This window comes from Opisthorchis viverrini, assembly GCF_000715545.1.
Source record: "Opisthorchis viverrini unplaced genomic scaffold opera_v5_1, whole genome shotgun sequence".
Lineage (NCBI taxonomy): Eukaryota > Metazoa > Platyhelminthes > Trematoda > Opisthorchiida > Opisthorchiidae > Opisthorchis > Opisthorchis viverrini.
Genome location: NW_008751657.1, coordinates 8,269,622 through 8,286,110, shown reverse-complemented (window position 1 = coordinate 8,286,110; position 16,489 = coordinate 8,269,622). Strand labels below are relative to the sequence as shown.

General features: G+C 38.9%; 1 protein-coding gene across 1 annotated transcript in view; it reads right to left on the bottom strand.

The window, feature by feature from the left end:
- Positions 1–1,031: 1,031 nt before the first annotated feature.
- Positions 1,032–16,489, bottom strand: part of T265_12460 (hypothetical protein) — a gene marked incomplete at both ends in the record, with an annotated part of 33,369 nt that continues 17,911 nt past the window's right edge. The window contains 4 exons of the mRNA XM_009163876.1: positions 1,032–1,882; positions 3,267–3,345; positions 8,006–8,061; positions 12,896–13,099. Of these exons, the coding sequence (XP_009162140.1) occupies positions 1,544–1,882; positions 3,267–3,345; positions 8,006–8,061; positions 12,896–13,099 (678 nt within the window). The remainder of the gene's footprint in view (positions 1,883–3,266; positions 3,346–8,005; positions 8,062–12,895; positions 13,100–16,489) is intronic.

Sequence of the window (16,489 nt, the reverse complement as noted above, 5' to 3'; positions counted from 1 at the left end):
GGGCCAAAATAGCGAGCAAGAATTGCTATCCCGGAATTAAGTGCATCAGTGACCACCTCAAGATGGCATCAAAGTAGTTATAATCAGCATTTGTATTTTGTGGTTTTCTGTCGTTATATATCTAATGTTTTTACGTCCTCTGAGATTACCTGTAGATCATATCCAGGTCTTGGGCTGTATGAAACTTTCCATACCATCAGATCAGTTTGTGTGAGTTGTCCTCACAATTTGCATTGCGTTAGCAATCAGTGCGCCGTTTTGGTTGTCACTTCACTTGCTTTCTCCATATCATGTCTTTTGAAACAAAATGGCATTATTGTTCTGTGATTCACAATCACTTGATGGTTTGTAAACACTAGCTTCCTGAAGTTTTTTTCGACAAAGTAACAGATGCTGCGTTTCAGAACAGTCAGATATAAAAAGATGAATGGTTATTCTTCCACTTGGAACAGCTCGTCAGCCTTTTCATTAGTTTTGAAGAAAAACGTTTCAAGTTTGTGGTATCCAATGCGTAGAGGTACAATGCAGGTGGCGTGCTTTTCAGCTGCGTTCATAAAATTCGCGAAGTCACTATACCGGTGATGTAAACTGAGCAATAACTACCATGCTAGAGGATTGTATACAAAAGTGAAACCGAGGAAAAAGGGCACTGTAAGGCTCATTCCCGTAAAAACACCGCGATTTGCAAGGTTTCTTGTTAAACAACGCCACATGGCTCATAATTAGGGAGTAACTAAATAGGAACGCTTCAGAATTTCGCATTTTTAAGGCTTTATACGAAAATGTAAAGCTTTTTAGAGTGATATGATGTGTTTTCTTTGTTGGATGGCATTCGACAGTGATCAACAGAAGAATGTTCAGAAAACGCAGCAAGGTACTTGATTCTGCTTAATTGCGGTTACCTTTACCACACTTGGAGTAGATGCATTCAAGAAGATGGTAACATCATAAACGGACAACAGCTTGTCATCGACAAGTTTTTTTGTTTTTCAGGAACCCACGCCAAGTAGTTAAAGCAAACATATTTAATCAGCCACAGGAAAAATTTTATTGCTTAATTCAGTGTCGGCAAACAGACAGAGCAAAGCTCAAAGAAAGCCACAAATTAATACAGTTACATTACTTACTAGAGAGGCAAGAAAAGATTTCACCTACATGGAACACGGTAATTTTCATCTGAGTATTACACAACATAAAGTACGTGTGAAGATTCAGAGTGAAAACTGTTGAACACTAAAAGTGATGTGGAGTAATAAAAAGAATGTCCCACATATAAATACACACAATAGTTCTTCAATCTTAAGCATACAGTCTTACAGAGATGTTTGACAAATCCGCGGACCGGTCTTACGCGCCTTTCGGTTTTCACCACAGAAAACCAAGCCTGGGAATTCTTTGTACTGGAAATTGCGTCCTCATAATTTAAACGTTTGGAAAGAATCCAGGAGAAAAACAAACTATGTACAGTAGAATCTCGGCAACTTGACTAGCATGGTTTAACGAATGTGTGGTTTTGTCTGAAAAGCATCATATTTGAAGGAAACTAAACGGCAAACTGCGCTGCCGTTTCAGTACCACCATATTCCTCACTTTGTCCATGTGCCATCGTCCTTTGATCTGTAGGTGGTGGTGGATTGCTTGAAGCTGTGGTGGGAGTGTTGCGGTTTCTGCTAGTTGAGCTTGACCCGTGATTGTTGTTATGCATGAAGTGTGTGACCAAGTCCACTGGAAGTGGAAAAATAATGGTTGAATTCTTCTCCGCTGAAATTGTGCTCAGGGTCTGTAGATATCGTAACTGCACAGCAAATGGAGATTCAGTAATAACGTCAGCAGCTTCTTTAAGAGCCCTTGAAGCCTTCCATTCTCCCTCGGCCGCAATCACCTGTAATGAGAAAACATGATTTGTTTAGGATTATAGATTAATTGTATTAGATTAGTATATATCGTGTTATGTACATGTTGTGCTTAGTATATGCAAGCACAATTTAGTTGATTATTTTAGATATAAAAGATGCAGCATACACTCGTATCATTCCTTGCCTAAATGTACTAATGTAAAAATTTTTGACAGATCGTGTAAAACCAGGGACAGTTCGCGAAGTCAGTAACTTTTCAAATCTGGGCCAACATCGCTTTCATTTTGAAGCTTTTTCCGTTTGCTTTGTCACGAGTGGTCACTTATTCACCCTTGTTGGAGCTCATCACCAGAGTATATAACTTTGTTGGTATACACGATTTCTGACTGGTGGGAAAACCAAGATGGTTGCTGAACAAGCGCACCAGAACAGAAGGGAAACGCGTAAAAGCAGAGTGGTGTGTACATAACTATTTTTTAGACTGGAACATGCACCACAAATATTGGAGAACGCGTATGAGGAATAGGAGCTTCTATATTCTTACTAAATTCTGTGGATGGGATGGTTGTAGCTCCACCTCAGGTGGTCTTTAGGTAGTATGGCATCACTAGGCAATAAGGCCCCTGTTATGGTCGTTTTTTCGAAAACAACTGCTAAACAGGGAACATCAATAATTCGTCATAATTATATGATGGCATACAATGCCTTATGCAACTCAAACTCCAATAAGTTTTAGTGATTTAAGACTCTGTGGTGAAACCTCAAACAATATGAATTCTGCATTGTGTGTTATTAAAAATGTAAAGTAGTAAGTTCAGAGGCAGTTTCTTTAGTTTTGTGGAGCTATAAATGGACTACCTTCCAGCCTGTGCCAATACTGCTCATCAATTCAAGCGTTTGTTGCATGAGTGTTGCATGAGCTACACAGAAAGAGCACCACTTGTTTCGATGTTTCGTCAAAATACAGCTGTCCTGTAGGTAAACATCCAACGAGCAGTATAGCTATCTCAGCCTTACTGGTGCGCACTTGCGAAGCTCCGGAGAATATCGGACCCGCAACCTGCCGGCTAGCAGGCTAGACACGCCAGTGTGTGATTTGCAGTGTGTTTGGGGCACACTCAAACAGACTAAAGTAAACTCATTCTTCAGTCATGGAGGCACAACGAGATAGATTGGCTTCAAATACACCCCTTAAATTCCTATCAGATTTCCCAACTCATCTCGCCCAATTAGCAGACCTTTATTTATATCACTAGGATTTAAGCCACTGTAAGAGTAACCCTTCTAAAGAAAATGGTGTACTCAGTACAATTGGGGATAACTGCTTGAAGCATTATAATCACGGAACCTACTTTGATACATGCTAAACTAGTCATTCAATCCGAACATCTTGCGCATAGATTTGCTTACCTTTGCTCGCGCTTCGCGGGCTGCTTCGGCCTCGGCTGCCATAGCGCGCTGCAATTGTACAGGCAGACGCACATCTTTCCTGACAAAGAAGATAGAAGAAGCAGCTGTTTTATACATAAATTTGTAGATAACAAAATGATATGTCGCAAAATGACCATCAGCCATGTTTTGCTGTCATCAATCTTTGTGTGATTTGCAGAATTCGCCAGTAACTTCCAGCAGCTGTTGACAATCGACAAAGTTTTGGTTTTGTAATCACAGATAAAAATTCAGTAGTATTGTAAACCATCCACATTCGGAAGACTGTAATCCACTATTTCAAAATGCAGACAATTTGGCATTTGCAAACTTTATACTGCTCTTGAATTTAAAGCTTTCTCCTCATTAAACTGGTCCGCGTCTATCAACAAACTTCCTCACTGATGACATCTTGCCCAATCATCTTTGATAATTTATTATTTTGATAAGCTTTCAAAGCTTCCTTTTTACAGCAAACGTGGTGCATGACAGCACGTATCAGATATTGAGAAGTGCCCCGTAATTAGGTGATATTTTATTACGCCGCTTGGAATCTCAGAGACTTGTGCAATAATAAGAGCATTTGAAACTGTGCACTGATAGATCAAACTAACGACCCCTGAACCTATTTCCCATGCCTCAGGGATGCTTCATTTTCTCCAACCGGAAATTCGGTATATCAAAAAGTGTTGCCATTTATAAATGGAAAAAATAAATTATTTATCGGTTTTTAATTTTGGTGCTTTTAGCCGCGTAATTTTCATCCACCTTTTTAGCTGGCATCTCCACATGCATTTGAAGGCCTTTCCGCAACGACCAACCAACAGTTATTGAACTGCTCGTGGATCGCTGCTAGTAATTTTTATATCCTTTTGTTGCTAACGTCAGGCCATTTGCGTTGCTAAAGTCATAATAACAAAGTAATGGACGACTGACACAAAATTTACTTGTTAGTTTGGCAAAAATAATAGGTAAAAAAGGAAATACTGGTTAAGCTCCATTGTCAATGCATTTCCAATTGTTGTTGAGTGTAACGTATACGACGAAATGTCTGAATTCAAGCGAACTGTCAATGTATTCGTCTTTTTTATGGCCCACACTTGTGCTGGCGAATGCTGTTCGCGAGTGGCGTTTTATTGCTTTGGCCTAACAGACAGTGAGGGACCACACAAGTCAGCCAGCGTCTGTCGCGTAATACTTAACAAGTGCTTCACACTATACTGGTTCTTCGGAGACCCAGTGTCCTCTCAGTAATTCCCCAATACGGCTAAGTAATAGTCGACATATTGGCCTAATACCGTCTATTTCGTTTTGATGTCTTTCATATTAACGTGATAAATTCAAGAAAAGTATAGCTTAAAAAGTTTTCTTATTATTGAAAGCAACCTTCGAGGATTCAGTGACCTCACGGATGCCGAATTCGGTATATTTGTGACTCCAGGTTCGTTGGCTGACAATCAGAAACTGCGCATTTAGTCCACAAAAGTGTAACGAAAAATGATCGGAAAATTTAGACTTTTGCCATAAACCATGATTTTTTGCAGTATTTTCTTTGCAAAGCGCCTTATCTGGACAACGGAGCTTGTGAATAAATTGTGGAACCACTAATTTTTGTCAGTCATTAGACGCAATTTATTGTGCCAAATATTGGTCTCCATTCCTTCCCAAAAGTGGTTGGCTGATAGAAATGTCAAGTCGGAAAAATCTAATTTAACTTAACTAATAAGCTTCAGATTCTTATGTTCACTAATTCCAACGCCGACCTGATGTGCCACAACGTAAAACCTTATAGACCGTCCAAGCACATGAAACATCAAAATGCTTCAACGTTTTGTTTGTCGTTTTTTAATTTGAAAGTTGAAACCCTAAAAATATTTCCGCAGCTTCATTTTTTCTTAAGTCTGAGTCCAAGCACATGAAACATCAAAATGCTTCGACGTTTTGTTTGTCGTTTTTTAATTTGAAGGTTGAAACCCTAAAAATATTTCCACAGCTTCATTTTTTCTTAAGTCTGTTTTGCTTTAAGATATCCGGAATCAATTTAGAGAATAATACTCACCAAATCAGAAGTTGAAAATTCACCCAGAAGAACGTGCAGGGTAAATGTTCAATGCGTTACACCCATGTTTCCACGCATTCCGGCCACCATCAAGGTAACAACTAGCACAATTTTTACTCTGCGTTTGGTGCACATGTTTGGTGCATGTGATGTACTTGTCCCGACACTCACGCACTGGGAGCTAACGAGTCTGACTGAGCAGACAGTGCAACCATGTGGTCCTCTTATTTGCTGCCTCCTAAACACGACCCAAACTGTAACGACTGTTTTTGACATGAAAGCGACATCACAAAGGAACCACTTCACTGTGTCCAGTCATCTCTGCTTCTAAGAGGCAAATTATACTAACACTTTTGTTCGTTATCCAAAGACTGGTTGGTTGTACGAGCATGGTATGCGTTGTATATAATAAAAGCTATTTTTTCCGGCAAAAGGACAGGATTACAGTCAAATTATCTGTTCAAGAGGTTTACCTTTTAGCGTTTTCTTTAGGCTTCCAATTAAAAACTAACCCATACATTGACTACCTACAAAATGGAACTAGTACAACACCTTCTACAGAAGAATAATAAAGGTCGAATGCTACGGAATTTTGACCTTAGATACCTTGGATGAACATTGATGAGGTGATGGTAATTCACCCTAATCTAGACTATTTGTGCGCGCTTATGAAGTGGACATCCACGCCTTTGGAGTTTTATTGCAAACGAATTCAATGAGATAAACAACCACTACTGGGTGCATATCTGCAGGAGAGTTAAGTATCGAGCCTTGCATTTGGTGAGCCTCTGCATGTTCCTGCACCAGTTATGATTTAGAAATTGGACGACCGCAAACTGTGCGTACACATCTAACGACCGTTATCAGTGCTGTCAATCTCCTTGAATAGTATGCAGAAGAATGTTTACTCTAAATGCATCAAAGACGTCCTATTCATGAAAAACGTACTCTTCCAAAATGAAAGTTATGGAGAATCTCTTAGTTTTGCCCATGTAAACTGTTGATCGGTATTACGTACACTGCTGTAGATGCACTTTGAGCTGATCAATTGATCATGTTGAGAAAACGCGTCAGGCTTACTAAATTAAACAGAATTTAGTGACTTGGAGCACGTCTGTCATTTGGGGTTTGAAATACAATTTGCCGTCTTCAACCTGAAGAATATTTTGAGGGTGCTTTTAAAACTATGCGCATATAGGACCAAAAAACCAAAACCCTAAGATTTGCCTACAAAACGTAAGCCTAGAAATGAATAGTAACAAACGTAGCAACAACGTAATTGCAGTAATTACAGAAACAATAACAACAACAATAATAACAAATTTAGTAAAAGATATGGCTGCTATACATTTCGGTATTCTAAGGCTCACTCCATGAAATTGGTCCAATGCTACCAAAAGTCTCGGCTAAAACAGGTATCTTCAGGTTGCCCTGATGTTACGTCTGCAACACTGCAGATATTTGCCCAGATGCAAGTTTTACTGAGTTTTCTTCTTGAGGCCCTTTTTTTGGATTTGTCCACAAAACCGGCAACTTATACAGTGCCCAATTAAATTATCTGAGGAAAGAGTTTTTCTACCAGTTGCGGTCTGCGCAACTGAGGCCATAATTACATGTCTCTCTCTGGGGGTCTCACCGCCGACTGTCACGCCTGAGCAGACGCAATTCAAGACCTTCAGAACCTGTTCATTTGAGCAACGTTCACGGAGCCTTAGAAAATCTAATCCTCCAAATCAAACGTTATCCCTTTCCAATATGTCAACGTCTCTTCTAAAAATAACGCAAAAAATCAGTAACTCATAATCCAGTGATGATCATCGCTTATGAAAACCCCACTTTTGATTGGCTCAGATTCTTCCGTATGTACATGACAAAGTGGTGCCAAAAAGGGTTGCTTTGCTGGAATGAATTTTCCCAATCAACTTGTGTCGATCACAATTAATCAGGGTTACAAGCACCTGGAGGTGGTGAAAATTTGAGTAAACGCCTCCCCACATTGGAAGACTAACTAAAGCTGAGGTTTCCATTAGTTTAAAGCCAGCTCGGGATCCCCAATTCATAGGAAATTGGCTTGCTTCTATTGCAAAGTTATATGTATTCTCATTTTAAAAGATTGCCTACGACTTTTGGTCAGAAACTTCCCTTTCACAGTTCACATGATTCACCGAATTCGCACCAGACATGTCATTAAGTAGTGATTATGGATGTGAGACAGTTTGATTTTTATCTAATATTTTGCTCCATTGAGCTTTTTCTATACGTGTCTGGACTGGAGAGTCTAGCTTTAGTAAGATGGTATTGTGCCCGATGGTAGCGTGAACAATAAAAAAATATGTATTGTTGTCTGACGCATTTTTTCTGTCGTTCCAACTACATAGTATTTCTTCCCATGGGTGTGTGCCTATTTTAAGGCGCCATGTTCTTCTGTCACTACTCCACTGATTTTGACACTATGAAAAGTCACTAATATACTTTTTATACTGAACTACAAGTACCGCAGTTTTTTATGCGATTCCTGACCGAAAAAAGTTAGCACCGTGGCACTTTTCCACTGAATTTCAATGCTTCTCATTGGGATTGCCATGTACTTTTATATAAGTTAGACAAACACCACGTTGACGAAATAATTTACAAGATGGACAAAAATATCATTGAAACTTACACCTCAACGCGCTCCACTTTAACTCCCCAGGGATCCGTTGCTTCGTCAAGCATAGTCTAAGTAAAGGACAGGTAGAATATCAAAATTAGACAACTCATGGTAATCGTAACTTGGGGGAAGGGGCTTAGCGCAATATTTCAGCAAAATGCTCAGTGGTGCTTGTCCTGGACTAATACTTTTTATCCGCAGCTTAAGATCCTCGGTAGATTTGTGGATTATCGGACGCCATGAGATGTTTTTTAATCACAGGGATAGCTATTTTGCTCCAGCAAAAGTGGTAATTATTAGATGTTATCACAGATGTTGTCCAGCAATACAAAATAGCTCTATTTGTATATGGTTTAATCACTATGTGATGTTGCCCAAGGGTTTATAATCAACAACCTAAAGCGCTATGCAGTTGACAAACACAGTAATTTTGGCCTGCCAAACTGACAAATTTCACCTATTTAATAATAGCGAAATTAAAAAGACTGCAAAATGCGATTCCGTATTCACTTGGTGTAAAAATATCTGCCCTTGGAAATTGTGCTCCGATTGGCTTGACACCGACGTTGGCTACAACCCGATCTAATATAGCGCATTGGATGGCGGCAACGGAACAACTCGAGTGTCTGTTTGTCTGCCGAAGGACATTTTGCTTAAATTGGCGCTTTCCAAACCTATCATTTATCAAGCCCCAGTGCGACTTTTCCAAAACTACTCAGTTTTCTAGGCTCACTCTTCTCGGTGACAATTTTTTCTAGATCTACAACAATACCACTGATAATGCAAGTGTTCATAAGACCACATTAGTGAAGGTTGATCTGTGTCCGGAAAGAAAACTTTAACTTGGTAAAAACTTGATAAAATCATTCTTTCAACAGCAACTAAACCAGTCAGAGTGACCGTAATCAAAGCGTCATTCGGTATTAAGTGACGCAAGGTAAGGGCGTAAGGCGAGTATATTTAGTGGTTTCCCAGTCTAAAAATCAAAATCGTGCAATCAAGATGTCCACAGTAATATGATGAGGCATATCTTCACACTGAAACTTTACCAATGAGGTAGTCAAATTTTTTTAAAAAAAATTGAACATTTTATAAACCTAATGTAAAATGTTAATTTCGAAGGTAAATTGAACTAAAAAGCCAGAAAGAGTTCATTTAAAATGGTTTCATCCAGATTCTGGTCACACAAGTTGAACTGAAACTTACATTACCAGAAAGAACTTAATAAAACTCTTACAGTGGCCGAATGTATCTTGCTAAGTCAGCAAACTTCTGATACGATAGACAGCCAGCCAAGAAGTGTCACCTTTTGCCGCATTCCAATGTAGGAATGCGCGAAAAAATACATATGGATAATATATGATTTCGCTGGTTCACCAATTCGACTCAGAATAGGGAAACGTTTGATTAGAGAATCACTCGTTTGTAGAACAAAATTTTTAAGACAATCTTGATCTAGTTTGCTTTTCTTTCTAACTTTTACTCCACTCTGTTGCCTGCAGGTGATACACGTCCAGAATAGTTCAAGAGTGATTTTGAAGTATGGCACACACACCACATTTCTTGTAATATGACGAATGATTGCATGTTTATTATCAAAAGTAATCAATCGGGTTTAGGGGGTTTCTTTGTCGTTGATGACAGGAGGTCAAATTCAAGCTGATCCTGAGCCAATCGAGTTGAAATTCAAAAGTTTAGAAACATAGAGCATGCAGTAAACAAGATATTATCTGGGTGACGTAAATGGGGCAAAACAATACTAATTATTCGCAATAAAATTGGAAAGACTGCAGTCAAATAAAATTATTTACCGCACAGATTACACAGATACCAGTGTTTACGGTGAAATAAAACAGCGGACTCCTTTTTAATGATTTTAGAACAACAACGTGAGGGTTCCTTCAGAATGAAAGCTAACGCTTGCTCAAGACTTTATGAATAAAAGCAGCTCCATCGCAATTACGGTCCAAGCAAAGTTGTTTAACGTTATTGTGTCCCAATGTGGAAACATTTTCTAAATGAAATATCTAAAATCTTAACAATGGCACCATCATTTTCAATCGCCTTCAAATTATACTTATCAACCTCTTCATAAACGCGCTGATCAAGTTCAACAAACCATACCGGCTGGAATTTCAGTATATTTCTAAAAAAAACGCACTTCTTATACACCGATGGAAAGAAGGCGTGAATATACATTCACTCATCTAAGATTTCATCGGAAAAATTTTCTATATCAATTAAAATATGCTATCAATATTATCAGGATGTCAGGTAAAAAATACTGGACGTAGGTTTATTGTCAGGTAACAGTTTTACAAATTTTATATGTGATCGCGGAGGAGGATAATATGTTTGCACGTAAGATTTGAAAGCGATCGGATAACGCAAAATGAAGCCCATTAGTGCATATAATCGCAATTTCTACTGGGTAACCAAAATTTACGGAAATTTATGGCAGTCCTCATAAATGGAGCTGCTGCGATGAAAGTAACCGCGTCAATAAAATAAGTTCACCATTTTACGTAAACACCCACTATTGGTGTACACAGCATACACACGTGCAAAAGTTTTGCTTGGTTTCCGCACTTTAGTCAGTTGGTTATTACTCTCCTATATATCACATTTTACTGCACTTTGTGTGTGGTCTCAATTCCGTTCATGCGCTTTTGTACAACGTTTTATTCGGCACATTCAACACACAAACAAGTGGAGCTGGACAAATATTACATGAAGAATAGACTTCTGATGCTTTGGAGAAGTGTGATTTTGACTAACGTGTATAGTCGCTTGATCAGAGCTTCCATGAAAAAGGAAATGCCTAATGGGGTGTTCCATAACTGAAGTAGAACAATTAGTTTGCTCGGATATTCAGCTAAAGTGAGTTTTCACAAAGACCTGTAGCACATACGTTTAGCAAACAAAGTTTATGTAATTTAAACACGCGTATGTATGAATGGCTTCGACTGTTCAGGCTACATTTTTAAAGCTGTCTTTGATTTTCGTGGGGTCGTTCTGGTGTATGATGTAGTTGTGTGAATGGCTATTAATTCAGGAAAAAGTCATTTTATATTCATATCAAGTTTTGTTGTTACAATACACGGTGCGCCAACACTGATTTTTTGGTGCATGGCTGAGATTAACTCGGGGATGTTTAACTCAATTAATTTTTGGTGAAAAATTCCGTTAATCTCAATGTTTGTCATTGAATTATTTGCCTTGATACACGTAAATGAAACTTCCGAGGTTTTCTAAACCTTTCTCATCATTTTGAGACCTTCAAAATTTTATTTCCTGCTTATTCGCACAAAAGGAGGCAATCCGTTTCACAATAAAGCATTGTTTAACACCATTGGGAATCACCACAGAATACCAGCGCGACTGTCACTAGTTTTGTTGTGCCACTCCGTTTGACGTCAGAGTTTACATAGTCTAAATTAAACAGGCCGCCACATGGACCGGAGTATTAAGCCATATGAAAAGGCGTGGCAATGACGGTATATGTCACACCAGTAGGAAACTGAAGATTCGCCTCAGTGGACACCACGTAATCTCCAGGGAGCTAAGCAACCTAGAGCGCGCCACGGAAAATGTAGTTCATACATTGGCTGACGACCACAGGTACACACATCTTACGACAAAGCATTCATGTGAATGAGCAGGGATGCGCTGCTTAATCACTAACTATTCGTATGACACCTCAGACGTCACCGGGTTACCAAAAACCTGACTCTCTTCGCTCGAACCACAGGGACGGATTAAGTGGATGTCTAAATCCCGCACATTTAAGCTCAAGGATGCCACTCATTATTGCACAGCCTAACAACCAAAATAGATTTCAAAGCACAAAACGTATATGTTTTTATTCTGACTAGTAGTAATTCACGTCAAAATTTACTGCCAATTATGGCGACCGTAGTTTTTTTTTCAATGTTCATCTCCTTATCTGCCGAAATACAACACAATAAGCTCATTATTTTCTCACATTGTATGCGTTATCATCATTGCAGCTTTTTTAAACTATTTGTCTCAAATGCGCAGTAATTTTTGAAAATGTTCATAAGTAATCATATCTGCTGAGATACGTAAAGCAAATGGAACACCTATGGCAATTCCGAAATTTAGGCAATCTGTCAAACGTTTAACTGAGACGTCCACTCGTTTATTCATGTGGGCTTTTCTTGTGTGTGCCTTGGAATCACACATAATTTTGAATAAAACGTTAATGCACTTGGTACGCTGAATTGGCCAAGACATTCATGAAGGATCTAGAGGAAAACAGATCGAAATCTGCACTCATTTGGCTGCCAGGTTTATCACGTTTCTGTGCAATGGATGGACTAAATTCCGTTATCTCTAATGCTGATGGATCAATGGTAACGTTGATTTGTATGCAAATTAGCAATCAGACGAGATTCGTCCGAATGAGCGATACGTAGCAATACACGGGAGGATTCATGACTTTTCCTAAATTGTATAAATCGCTTTTTAAGAACGTGAGGAAGATGATGTAATAGTTACAGTATTTGAGGCGTGTCACAAACCGGAGCACTCACGTGGCCACCCCAATCTACACTATTTCTGAACACCTTTGCAACAGTGATGAGAATTATAGCTTTTGTTTGATCTCGTTTTCCCCGTCATCACTAAATGTGGCTGGAACATATCCACATTTATACGGCATACTCTAACCCTCCATGTTCTGCAACACCAAAGAAACTCTTACTCCTATGTCACACTTGCTCGCTTGCATACTTTGACCCACTCGTTAAATTACCGGGGGCATTTAAACCCGCATCACAATAAATAGTATCTTTTAGACTAGACCCACTTTTCCGAACTCAAAAAGTTTCATTTGTTCGAAGAATCGGCATCTTTCGTAAGACAACTAACATGTCATACCTGCATCATGCTTGAAATTGTATCTCGTTCGGACAAAATTTCCGACAAGTTCTTCGTACCAAGCACATTACGTAGTGTGGTGGCGGCCAAAAGCCTGGTTGAGCGATCTGCATCTTCAACATTTGTAATGGACACGACGGGATTGTAAATCCTGTAGTAAACCACCGCATCAACAGCCACCGTCACCGAGTCACGTGTCAGTACCTGGAACAGCGAAAAGTGTACGATTTAGTGGTAGCCAGGGTGAGTATACAACTTCATATAGATCGATAGGTCATTGCTTCAGTGTTGATCTTGTGAAACGAAATCCTATGGACACATGGATTTATTCAATCCTTTACAGCTTATAAGAATCCATTGGTGCAACACCAACATAGATGAAAGTATCCTAGGCCAGGTTAATAGTATTTTGACACCAAAAGTCTTGCTGAACATTTAGTTTGCTAAAGACGACAAACACCGATCAACCATAAACCTAAATGAGTCAATTACCACATTTATTTTATAGGTGAGCGTAAAATCAAATCACATTACGACCAAAATACAGGAGAGTAAAACGAATACTCGCCAGCCGCACAAATTTGCTTTGAATATCACCTCCAATCAGCTTAAAACTCCGTTTAGTCGCACCTTTTTATCTTTAAGAATAAAACACATCAAAGCTTCCCAATGAAATTAATGCAAAAAGGATTTTCGAAATCAGCAGCTCTTTTGTGTTCCAAGAGGGAAATGTTGTCCAGGAAAAGTAAAGATACACCCATATAACAGTGACCTTTTGTTCGGAAACAAATAAGCGTGAACAAGAGAATCAGCACTCAATGCACTGTGTACATTACTTACGGTAACACTTGAATGCAGATAATCTGATTTGCTATGAAATGAATGAAGCAAGGTAGCGAATAAAAACTTCTAAATCATCCGTTCAAGGATATTTGATAATGCGTATTCAAAATCCGTTTGACTGGAGAATTGCGGACCTAGAGTTGCTAATTGTACATCCCTGTGATGTACGATGCAAGTACAGCAATACGTTCAGCGCAGTCAGTGTCTTCAGGTAGACTACCTTGGGATGTTTATAGAAGTGTCTACCTCAGTATGTGGTTAACAAAACTGAAGATGAAACCGGGTTGAGCACGTTCTTTTGTAGCATTATTCAAAGAGATTTTCGTTTCGTTTTCCCCATAAAAATGTTTTTTGTGGTGAAAATCTTGCAGACTTTACCAGGGTGAGTAAAAATCAGAGATAGACGTGGAGCTGGGCAAAGCATCCTTCCTGGCTGAATAAAGTTGGCACTTTTCAATAAAATCAATAAAATTCTGGAGGTTAAATCCTTGATCTGATTAAAGACCGTTTGGTTTTAGGAATGTTTTGAGAATTGCGGACCTAGAGTTGCTAATTGTACATCCCTGTGATTTACGATGCAATTACAGCAATACGTTCAGCGCAGTCAGTGTCTTCAGGTAGACTACCTTGGGATGTTTATAGAAGTGTCTACCTCAGTATGTGGTTAACAAAACTGAAGATGAAACCGGGTTGAGCACGTTCTTTTGTAGCATTATTCAAAGAGACGCAGTTTTCGTTTTCCCCATAAAAATGTTTTTTGTGGTGAAAATCTTGCAGACTTTACCAGGGTGAGTAAAAATCAGAGATAGACGTGGAGCTGGGCAAAGCATCCTTCCTGGCTGAATAAAGTTGGCACTTTTCAATAAAATCAATAAAATTCTGGAGGTTAAATCCTTGATCTTATTAAAGACCGTTTGGTTTTAGGAATGTTTTCTAGAGTGCTTATTTTCAGACATCGTCAAGAACTCCGATGAGTTTTTGCAATCTTACTTCGAATTAACTGGGTTTCTTTAGAACCCATTAGAACGGAAACATTTGAATTCTGCGACCCGTGTCGACTTAAACAAGCCTGCTGAAGCATATGTTCATAATGGATCAGATATCTTTAAACAGAAAAGACCCAGTTGCTTGATCGATTCATGTCTAATAAAGCCCGTCTGGCAACATTCCTGACTGTAAATTAAATAATTTTCATTAGTTGAGTCACATTATCGTAATACTTGAAAAACTGAAGGGTTGATATAAAGGGTTTGATTTGGGTTTCAGTCACCAAAGTGAGCCTATATAAAAGGGTTTGATTTGGGTTTCAGTCACCAACGTGAGCCTACATAAAGAAGATGTACTATCCTTGAAAAAGAGGCATGTCAATTTAGTTTTTGGACATAACGAAATAAAAAGCCATCTGAAAGGATCGACCGTACCATTTATAATGATGACAATGCAAGTGTAAAAACAAAAAAAATGCAACTACCTGGTCGCTTGAGTTGGATAATAATGTCTTCTCTGACAGTTTCCTTTGTGAATTAGACTAGGTATTAAACTAAAAGGAGTTTTCTTGACCTTGCCCTAACCCACAAGCCAGGAAGTTACTATTATGAAACAACATCCTACAGAGTTTTCTTGGGAGGAATAAGTGAGTATCATCGACTCTACCATACGACCAACTTAAATGTAAAATTTTGGATCTGCGCAAAGAAGCATGGAATAAGGTAATGAAAATCCTATCCTTCGTACCGCTGTACACTTAGAGGCATACGAAAACACTTTTGAAGTTTTGTGAGTTTTTTCATTCAGCTTGCTTGTCTGGCTGCTATTGTTGATCATTGGGCCATCAAAAGTTATGAAGTTCAAAGGTTGCCATTTCTGACGCTTCTTCTTCGAAAAGGTTCTATTGCTACTCTCATGATCACCAATAGTTTTGGTAGACTTTGATTCTTCATTGAATCGTACAATGTGTTCGCAAAAAATAACGTCAGTAAAATGAGAGTAATTATCACAACTTGAGCTACTAGTAAGGAGTCGACAGTTCTTCCGCTTAGGAGAGAACACACTTTCACACTCCACTTGCAAATAGGCACAAAACTTAACCCAGAGACAACCGGATAAATCGATTCTGTTGGCGACAAAGCCGAACCAGACTGGGATGAAAGTCATGCACTTGACTCCAATGGGTGCGAAAGGGACACTAGTTTGAATCCAGCGTTCGCCGATGAATATTTGGTTTCAAAACAACAGCCCAGGTGGCAAGAGCAAATTTGAATTTCTGCCAAACTGATGTGCACAACCTCAACTTACACTCCCTGCTCAGTATCTAAAATATATTTGATGAGGCTTCTATTCGCCTATTGTGCCTAAAAACCGTATGAGATAGCATTTATTAGTTGTATAGTTTGCTACCCGTTTGAGAGTTGTTTTCTTCAAAATAACTACAGCAAAATTTTTCCTTCCTCTTCCTCAGCAAAACAACGTAAGCTTCTAGGGATATCTTTTGCGTCATTCATCATCACCGAAAATTGCTGGATAACAGATCTATGATGACTATTGCTTTTCAAAAGGATTTGTTTCCAACTACGCCCCGAGGAATTCACTAGCCTTAATCAGTATCCTTTCCGCATTGAACATGTTCGAAAACATCAGCGTTTGAACGCATTTCCTCATTGAAAACAGTAAGCCCAACTCAAATCCCTTACAGCACTTTGAATGTTCCGAAGTTTCTCTTGCAAAGAAGCTGATAGACGGCCAACGTGATTT